At 32.7% G+C, this 10,215-nt stretch overlaps 1 protein-coding gene across 3 annotated transcripts; it reads left to right on the forward strand.

Annotated features, from left to right (window-relative positions):
- The first annotated feature begins 382 nt into the window (after window positions 1–382).
- LOC105158546 (PROTEIN TARGETING TO STARCH (PTST)) lies at window positions 383–5,364 on the forward strand. 3 transcript variants are annotated; one of them, XM_011075329.3, is made up of 9 exons: window positions 383–521; window positions 657–716; window positions 880–1,123; window positions 1,257–1,346; window positions 2,015–2,083; window positions 2,186–2,291; window positions 3,002–3,090; window positions 4,784–4,896; window positions 4,977–5,364. In XM_011075329.3, exons 2-9 carry the CDS (start codon window positions 670–672, stop codon window positions 5,077–5,079), a joined length of 861 nt encoding a protein of 286 aa, XP_011073631.1. In that variant the 5' UTR covers window positions 383–521; window positions 657–669; the 3' UTR covers window positions 5,080–5,364. The 3 variants fall into 3 exon arrangements, 2 of the variants coding, with proteins under 2 accessions (XP_011073631.1, XP_088733035.1); XR_016063515.1 differs by having other exon boundaries at window positions 417–521; window positions 632–716; window positions 2,186–2,367; XM_088876909.1 differs by having other exon boundaries at window positions 432–521; window positions 632–716.
- The last annotated feature ends 4,851 nt before the right edge of the window (window positions 5,365–10,215 follow it).

Raw genomic sequence — 10,215 nt, forward strand, 5'->3', positions numbered from 1 at the left:
TCGAATCTATTTTTGGATCTTGCTAGATTAGTATAAATACAAAATTCATGAGTTTAGCACCATATTCATAGATCAACAGAATTAGACGTGCTGGGCTATTCGAAAGGGTCCATTCTTTTGTTTTTGGGCCTTTGCAAGAATTTAAAGAGGGGACATCAATATGATTTCCATCATTTGAATTCAAAAACAAAATAATTCCTTGTGAAACAAAGTGGTCCTCATTGATTAAATTCTCAATCACACTACACTGGAAAGTTTTCCATATGAAAGTCGTTACATTTGTGGGCTTAGATTGTTCTTTTGCTGGATCGAGATTCAAGTCGATTTTGGAGTGGGCCTGCAAAACATCCTTAAAGGCCGGATCAGTGTAAAAGCCTATTTCAACTGAGCTTCGGCGGATCATCCTCCACGTGGCAACTGCTGACCGGGCACGCTGCCCCCTAACGGTCCTCCCAATTCCATGGAGCTGCTGCTTCTCTGCCTCACACTCTTCCATTCAGACACCAAAGCGCACAGTTTAGGTGCAGTTCTCATTTCTGTGATCAATGTTTATAATTTCTACTATATAATTGGGTTCTTTTCTTGCTCCATTTGAGGAAAGCCAAGGCCCGTTCTTACCTTTCTCGCTTAGTGCTTTGCGCGTTTTTTGGTTGTAGGAACTGTTGGAATATGGAGTGTAAGATGGTCAGTTCTGCCGTGCAACCTTGCTTAGCCAGGTGATTCTCTGTCTTCCAGCGGATTGTTTGTTTTACTTTATTTTTTTGGTAAATTTTGGCGAAAATCTAGTGTTTCATGGATTGAATTTTGTTGCGATTGATGTCTTGTGAATGCTGGAATATTGATTCTGACTGGGTTGATGGTTTTGTGGTAAATGGGTAGGATGGATATGAAGAGAATTGACGGATTTCAAGTCAAGATGGCTGTTTTCAGTGGAAAAAGATTGAACAAACTGAATCGGGTTTTGATTGAAAATCCTGTTCATTATGAACGTTGGAGAGTGTTTTGTAACCCTATTAGTTTGGAGGAGGAATTCTCAGCAATACAGAATTTCTCCAAGGACGAGGGTTCTGGCTACGAGATTAGCGCGGAAGAGGACCTTGAAGGACCACCTAGTAGTGAAGAGGTGAGACAGAGATGTTCTTTGGGGTTAATAAATGAACAGAAATAGAAAAATGTGACTTCCTTGTTGTGATTGGTTGTGATTTACAAGGACAATACTTTCATTCTTGTAGCTGATGTTGTTGTTCGTTTATCAGTTGAAGGCATTGCTTGCTGATTCACAACGATCAAAGCTCATCAAGAAACTGAGTGAAGCAAATCAACAGAACCGGCTTCTTAAGCGCCAGGTTTGATTATCTATTAACATCCCTCATTATGTTAATGGATGGCCCTGAAGTTTCTGAATTTCATGTGGAGATGCATGGGAACTAGCATATGAAAGCACCGTTTAACTTGGAGATGTTTACATGTGAGGGGTTACTACGAGATTGAATAGCCATTGGAGATTAAGAATGATCGCGCAAGCTGTGTCTGTTTCTTGTTACTGTTGTTAGGAAAGTAAAGTAGATGATTTTACAAATTAACTTGAATTACATTTTCTAGACTTCTCTTAGGAAATTTAACTTGAACTTCTATGTTCTAGACATCTCGTCATTTTCTTAGGATAGTCTTCCTTGAAAACATACAAGAGCTTCTAGTATTTGTTATCTTCCAAAGCTTTTAGAATTTCAATAGTATTTTTGAGATTCTCTATATAGTCTAGACTTCTCCAAATAGTACTGTATAAAAAGGTGTCATCTTTGCATTTGTGCGAAGCTTGAATCAAGTTTCTAATGTCAAGTCTAAGTCTCTAGACTCAAGCTTCAAGTGTCAAGTCTAAGTGTCCATGGAATGTGCTAGTAATTAATCTTTTGAATTCAAGTTCTTCACAAAAGGTATTTGGTCTTAGGCTACTGTACTTGCTACGTGAAGTTTTATGATGATTCAGAACTTTGTCTGACATTTATCAATGCAGTTACAAGCAAAGGATCATGCACTAGTTAGTTTCAAGCGCGAACTTGCCATCATAGACCAGGAGATTAAGGTATATTTTTGTAACTATTTCATTCTACTGTTTAGGCCTCAGGAACATTGTCTGGCCCATGCTTTTGAAATATGAAATAATCTATCCATCATTCACCTGTAGGCTCTGGTTCGTCTGGCAGAAGAAATTTCTAGTTACAGTATTCCGGATGGTTCGAGAAAGATTAATGGGAAATACGTTCAGTCTCATCTTCTCTCACGGTTGGAAGGTAGCTGTTTCATTCACCATCTTTGTATATATCTTCTCCTAAGTGAACTCTTGTGGTCCCTTGATGATTGCCAGAGGTGAGCGCTCTTATCTGTTGGCTTAAAAACCGCAATGGAAGTTTCAGCCTGTCTTGTTTATGTTTTCATTTTCAGTTTGTTGATCGGTTGGAAGGTACAGTAAAGTTTATGTTTTCATTAGTAGTTTTCAGTTTTTGAAATAATAATTAAAGTGAAAAAATAATTGTTTATATGTATTTCCATGGAAATATATTGATTTAACATCATAGTCCAATATAAAATGCAATCTCATTAATTACTCCAAACATATTCTCATTTCACACAAAAACCTCTACAAAATTGAAAATACGTATTTTCCGCCAAAAACTAAAAACTGAAAGTGAAAACATAAACAAACGGGCTAGAAGAAATGTCTCAACTTGATAATCTCTTTGCCTAAACTTGAATGAAGTAATCTGTGCTACTATAGGTGATCTCGGGCTCTCATCATAACAAATTGCTAAAATAGAAAGATTAAAAATAAACAACTGGAATAAAGATGCTAAACTCAAATAAAGGAGAGTGATGCCCCTGAGCACCCCAGGTAATTGAGTTACTGTAAGCTATTTATTGCAAAGACTACGTTGGTAGTCGAACTCATCTATATTAGCTGTATGTTGTCCATTTCCTCACTATGATGTTTTCATGGTAAAAGCTATCCTAGAAAAGTGCGCGCAACAGATCAAGGATGTCAATGCTGCACAAGCACAAGCCGTTCATTTATTCTGGAATGGCGTGGCAGAGGTAAATAAACAGAAGTAGCAGCAATCATTATAATTTAAGTTGTTTCTCTTAGAGAATGCGTTTCTTTTAGTTATTATTTTTGTTGGATAGACAACAATGTCGAGAAAACATGGATTTTCAGTAGTTGATGAAATAATTTCAACTATACACTACCACATGAATACTTCCAATTGGATTTTGATTATCATCCAAACTCCACTTTAAATTGTAAGAGAGCTTAGAACGATGAGATTGAAAAAAATTCTCTAGGTGTTGAGCATGCATGAAGAAGTCTTACTGATGTTTAATTCTCGAAGGTAGAAGTATGATTTGCAAGGTTAAATAACTCTCCAGACAAGGCTGGTGATCTGGCATCTGGGTTGTAAACCACTTATATGAGATCCATCCACTTGTATCTAGTTATGAAAGTAGGAACAGTTAACCTTTCATACATGAATTAAACAAGGAATTGTAAAGTCTGTAGTAAATGTGACGAGTGAGCATGACTTCATCATTTTAATTGGACTAGTAAATTGTACGCGTGTTAAACGAGTACAATTATTTCTTAGAAAAATCTATAAAAAGTATGTTAATCTAAATAAACAAAAGTATTAGCAAATAATTTTAAAAAATGTTAAATGTATTTTTAATATATTAATAAGAATATATTTTGGGTTGTAATTTGAAAATATTAAGTTCATAAAGATTAGTATTAAATATAATTAAAAAAGAATAAACTAAATACACATAATTTAGTTGATGCTTTTTTACTTACTTTTCAGAGTTATTTCTTGACTTGCTTGTCAATTTTTCTTTAGTAGTTCAAGTTCAATATTTCGAATGAATACAAACTATTAACATAAAATGTAATTCAAGTAAAGTTTGAGATAATAATAATATTAATTTACTTAAATACTATTGAGAATAATATTGTTCTAGAGACATACGAAATTCGAAGAATCATTCATACTTTGTAATGGTAAAAATAGAGATAGAGATATAATGAATATAAAAATAAAAATATTGGTGCATTTCATATTCTACTTTAAGGGTTTTTCTAGAAAGTATTTTATATTGAGAATAATGTCAAAAGTATTTAATAAGACTTAACAAACATAAAAAGTAATTAATAGGAGTTAATAGATAAATTACTTGACATTCTTACCCCGTAAAACTAATAATGTTACATGGTTAATATAGTTGATGAAAAAATGAAAGAAACTTTTAAAGGTATTCATACTGTACATGTATAGGAACATTAATGTATTCAAATGAGCTCTATTTATTTGAAGCATGAAGTGTACTGACAATGAATTAATTGTTTATGCGGCTAAAAGCTACGTCGAGCGTTTAAGAACTCTTCTTCTCTACATGTTCAGTGTTTGATTCACTTCACCAAGGATACTGGAAATTATTTGGACGCTTATGGTGTCTGTGTTAGCTTGTTTAAGTAAATACATTTAGTTAGTACCATTGATCATTTCTTGTATGTTTAGCGTCGGGAATGACTACGCTTGATGTGTTCATGTCTACCGGAGTGAAATGACTTCTACAAAGTGCATTAGTTCTTGATATCTTGGAGATTACTTGTGAACAAGCACACTAATCACAAATTGAGGATATAAGAATATTTTTGCATCATTTTATTTCAGAACATGCAGAATTATGATAATTATTGACGGAAGTATGAACTTTTTTGCATATTGTTATTCAGAACGTGCAAGTAATGGGCTCCTTTGACGGCTGGAGTCAAGGAGAACACATGTCACCGGAGTATAATGGTTCATACGCAACATTCTCAGCGACGCTGATGCTTAGACCTGGAAGGTACCACTAGACAGCGACATGAATTATTAACTACAGCTATCACATTCACCTGTTCTTATCCATTTGTGGCTATTGTGAAGGTATGAAATCAAATTCTTGGTAGATGGGGACTGGAAACTATCGCCTGAATTTCCAACCGTTGGTGAGGGGATGTTGCAGAACAATTTACTGATAGTTGATTAGCGTCAGTCTGCTGATTTGCTCGATTGAGGTGTTAGATTGCTTCTAGATGTTACCTGTTTTCTCTGTAAGTGGAGAAGAGGCAGGATAATAAAGATGGGGTTATTTTCGTTTCATATAGGTATAGTGAAGCTCTCCTTGTTTTGTGCTGAGATTTTGGAACTTGAGACAGCATAGTACTTGTATAGGTCACTGATGTTGCTGCTCGCTTCTGTGTCTGGATGAGTATCTCTTGAGACTTGAAGCCTGGAAATTCAATAAGAACATTCAAGTTCATTACTGATACAATATATTTCTGTGAAACGGTAGCTGACGGGCTCTGGTTAGACCTTCGATCATTTTACTCCTTGCATGGTGCTAAGAATTTAATACCATGGAATTTAAATTTTATTAGTACTATAATTCGGCAAGATTATCGATCCATTTTCTACAGCTTCTTTCTGAGAATTTAATTTACCATGGAATGACAATATATTAAACACTTTTCCCGACTATAGTTGTAATCTAGTGATTAACATCAAACATTGTCAATCCCACGATATTTGTTCGAATCCTTGTCAAGGTATTTCAAGCCAATTGTAAGGATTCTGACTTGCATAAAGGGCATAGATCCAATTCTCTCTGACAGGATCTATTCGGCAAAGAAGGCACAAACACAATATTTTCTTAGGGGTATATGTGGAGGACCGTAACCAACATATAAGGTACAAACACAATCATCCTCAACAATTTATGAGTTACAGTCCCCATTCCCATTTGTGTAACCTGAAAAAACAAAAGTCATTATCACCTTCTCCTGTTCAAAATGCCTTTACTATCACCTCCGGTAACTTGAAGTGAAGAAACAAGGCACCTTTTGCGCTTAGATCTCAGTCCTTGCAATGTTATTGCTTGCAGGCTTTAGTGTATTGCAGTCAACACTTATTGATGACTGCATTCATGAGAAATCTATTTCAAATAGTTAAAAGAGTTTGAAAAAGTATTGTCAATTTATGACTCTAAAATTTTGAGTAAATTACAACTATCTTTCAAAAAATTTAATATAGTCACGAATACTTCCTCATTATTTAGGAAATTCAAATACTTCCTTCAAATGAAAAATAATTATGTAACCCGTAAATATTGAGGTGAACATATACTGCTTTACCCTTATTGAATTATTTAAAAAAGTACAAAAAAATTTGAGGGTGGTTAAAATAAATAATCCGTAATACATATCAGTCTATAAAGATATTTTAGAAAATTCTAAATAATATATAAAATTATAACTTACAATCCAAAATGATATTTTAATCAGTTTAGTGCAAAAATTAGTTAGAAATTACCTAACAAAAGTCAACAGAATGAGTTCGTTGTTAAATACACATTCAAATCGAAGGTATTTATAATTTTTAAAAAACAATGATAAGGTAATTATAATTATACTAAACCTAAGGAGGTAAACTATGATTTACCATAAGATTTCAGGTAAAAGTATCATTGACATACGCACTTGTATATAAACCAGTTTGCCAAAAGTATTTCTATCGTAATAATGCCTAATTTGCTTTAAATAAAGATGTATTATATGCGATATACGGATAAAAATATGTTTTCAAAGATACACATCTAAATAAATTTAAAGGATAATTATACTGTAATTTCCTGAAATTTTGTGTAATGATACGTAGATTTTATAGGGTTTGTAAAATTATATTTAGTACATTTATGGTTTGCTTTTATCTAATAAATAGGTCATGTAGTTAGTCAAAATTAATTGAATTTATTGATATTAACAAAAAAACTGAATGAAAATCGATATTTGCCCTGAATTGATTTATTACTGACTTATTCTGAGTCAGACAAATCTTTTGTAACTAAACTACGTACCTTTATAATGGTGAAAGATACATTTCACATGCATTAACATGTGAAGATGTATAAGGGTTATTTGACCATAAAAAAATTTATTTGACTTGCAATAAATCAGTAATGAGTCAATCTGTGGTAAATATAAATTTTTATCTTTTTTTTTTTTGGTTAATATAATCAAATTCCATGAATTGACTAACGAAAACTTATTTGTTAGATAGAAGCAAACCTTAGGGGTATTAAATATAATTTTTCAAATTATATGGGGTTTATGTATAAGTACACTAAATCTAATTTTTCCTAATTTTAATTTCCTGTATATGAATATAGAAAATAAAGAAAAGATTATTAAATGATTTAGAAGTGTGCCTTTTTTTTATCATAAAAAACGGACCTTTTAAACTAAAAAAAGTACTTTTAATTTGCAACTTTTAGTTTAAGCTATTAATCAAGTTAAATTAATTTAAATTAAAAGTTATAGGCATTTCGTTATGAAATTCTACCAACTTTAGTAATCTATTAATAAAATTGTAAATATTATGATGCTTTCCTGAATCGTTCTAACTTACACTCTTTTCTTTTTTTTAAGTTCATGTTTGTTTCACAAATTCACAACTTTTGTTAATTCTTAACTTAGTTTTTTTTTTTTCCGATAATTTTGATGTGTTCCGGAGTCTAAGTTGAAGGATCTTCTTGAAAGTTATAAAATTATCATAGGACTAACATGTAAAATAGGAGTAAAATTTCTATAGATTAAATTAGGGAATATAAGTATAAACCGTGAAATTGGATGAAATAAATTGTATAATTCAAAAATAGAGTGCTGAAGTATGGAGAAGAATGCTGAAATGTGTATAGAAAGTGAAAATGAGAGAAAACCAAGCGGACATGTTGTGGGAGTTTAATTATTTTGTTGTCTTACCTGCACTCCTATTTATAATAGTAGATTATGAGAGATTTAGGTGTCAGTTGAGGAGAGTTAAGATATTTTTGAAATTCTTGGGATGTTTTTCTTTTAGGAATAGTGTGTTATCCAGTTCGTGGATATGTCAACTAGGAGATATGTCATTGGGAGAGATCTTTTCAGGTCAGTTAAAAATATAAAAATATTACTTCCGTATCTTTGACCATCAGAATCCATTTGAAAGCTACTTCTCTACTCGGACCCTTTTGAGATGAGGTGGCTTAGGATGTGCAGAATGAAACTAGCATGGTGATTAACGTCAATAGCCTTGCGCCTGCTGGTATTAGATCTAATTTTAAGTGTTGCCCCGTTAGTAGAGTGACAGAATATGAATTGATTGGTTTGTGATCCCTTTAGCCTATCAAATGCAATTGGGCCAGTAGAGTTTGGGCCTGATCGAATTTGAATAGATTGAGTTTAATTCTTTATATAGTATAATTTAAACTGAATTTTATAATTAACTTAAAAATAAATAGCCCAATATCAAATTTATTTCCATCAAAACTCTTACAATGATTTAATATTACTTTTTGAATCGCTTAAATTAAACTTATTTAATTCAAAAACTATAAACTTTCTCACCAAATACTTTTGCAGCATTTTGACAAAATTATAAGTGTTTTGAAGTTTGTATCGACCATTTCAACCTCAAACACTCCACTTTCAGTCCCCCCCCCCCCTCCATTTTTCACATTTTTCTTCAAACACTCAATTTTAACAATAACTACACTTATAACTTTCTTCCCAAAACACGCCCATATTTTCTATAATTCTTGCATTGAAAGTTATGAAATATTAATGGAAACATAAATAAGATTGTGTTTCGTTCTGAAGATATACACTAAAATTTCCTTTATGTGATAATGCTCCATACTCCTTTGTTTTAAGAATAAAAATAATCCATTAATACTAATTAACCCCAATTAAATATATATATATGTATATATATTTTGAGATGCACGACTCTTCAAAACTCCGCCTTTTGGGTCTGAAAAAGGTTATGAACAACAACTATTATCAAAAGATAAAATAAAGTTGAATGTTTTCCAAATATTCCACCAAATGTTAATTTCACCTTTCAGAACTGGAATAGTCAGTTTCTAATATTTATTGCAGGAGTGACATCTGGTGATCTTCATCATGTGTTATATGCATTGCAAATGAATCTGAATTATTGCCACGTAAATTAAGTAGTTGGCTTACATCATGTGTGTCACACCTTCGTCCAAGGTAGTTCTATTCTTTCTACATTATTGAGTTTTTTAAGGCTAACATGCACTTTTCTATGACCATTTCAGTTTTCAAAGCTGTTGTTGCAGCAAAGTTCTTTCCAAATTATCGGATTCTTTAAGATTAATATTATTAAAATGGTCTGTTTGTTTTTATTTCTGTTTCAAAGTATAATTGCAACATTATTGAGCTATTTTATGTTGTGATTGACACAATGTTTAATATCTTCTATTTTTTATTATGTTAATTTTATTTTATGTTTCTTGTTGTTGATGAAGGGAAACATTGCAAACTTGGTGTTAAAATCAGAGAACAAAACGAGACAATTGGTGAAACTTGGGAGATTCATGATGATTGAATGTTTGTAGAGAAAAATTTGGAAAAAATATCTGTCTGTATTTCATAACAAGTTGAAGCTGATCAATTAAATAGATACAGAGGCTAAGGAAGAAGACGACTAACAGTCTGGAACTAACTAATTGACGACTGACCATTTTGTACACGTCATCAACCACCTGGCACAAATGATACACATCAGAATAATGAACACGCCTAACTAATAAAAGCGTAAAAGGCTAACTAAAAAAAGCGTAAAAGGGAAAAAATGCGTCTTCTTCAGTTTTCAGGGTGTTCTGCTCTGCTGTTGTTGCTACTGGAATTGCTGGAAAAGGAGACTCTTTCCAGTTATGTAATTGTAGGGAATATCAATTTTCATCATGTTGCAATTTAATTTGATGATTAAGTCTTGTAATTTTAAATTATTAGCATATTAAGAACAAAATCCGCCAAAATTGCAAAAATGGTTGAATGTGATATAGGGGCATCATGGAACGGGGCCAGAATCCCCAAGTTTTAGGGCTCACGTGAGGCGCACATACCATATTCTTTTATGCAACAAGTGGCCATCGCTATCAGAAAAAAGAAAAGCGTAGTGACGGATGACGACCAAGAACATGATTGTCACAAAATTCACCAAAAAAAGGTGACAGATACTTACGGATATCACGCCCCAAAAGTAGGTCTCCCTTTTATGACTGTTCACGGGACGAGACCTAACAGATGCCATAAGAACCATAAGCTCACCAACATAATAG

Source organism: Sesamum indicum, linkage group LG13 (genome assembly GCF_026168435.1).
Source record: "Sesamum indicum cultivar Baizhima isolate 11 linkage group LG13, ASM2616843v1, whole genome shotgun sequence".
In the NCBI taxonomy this organism is placed as follows: Eukaryota; Viridiplantae; Streptophyta; class Magnoliopsida; order Lamiales; family Pedaliaceae; genus Sesamum; species Sesamum indicum.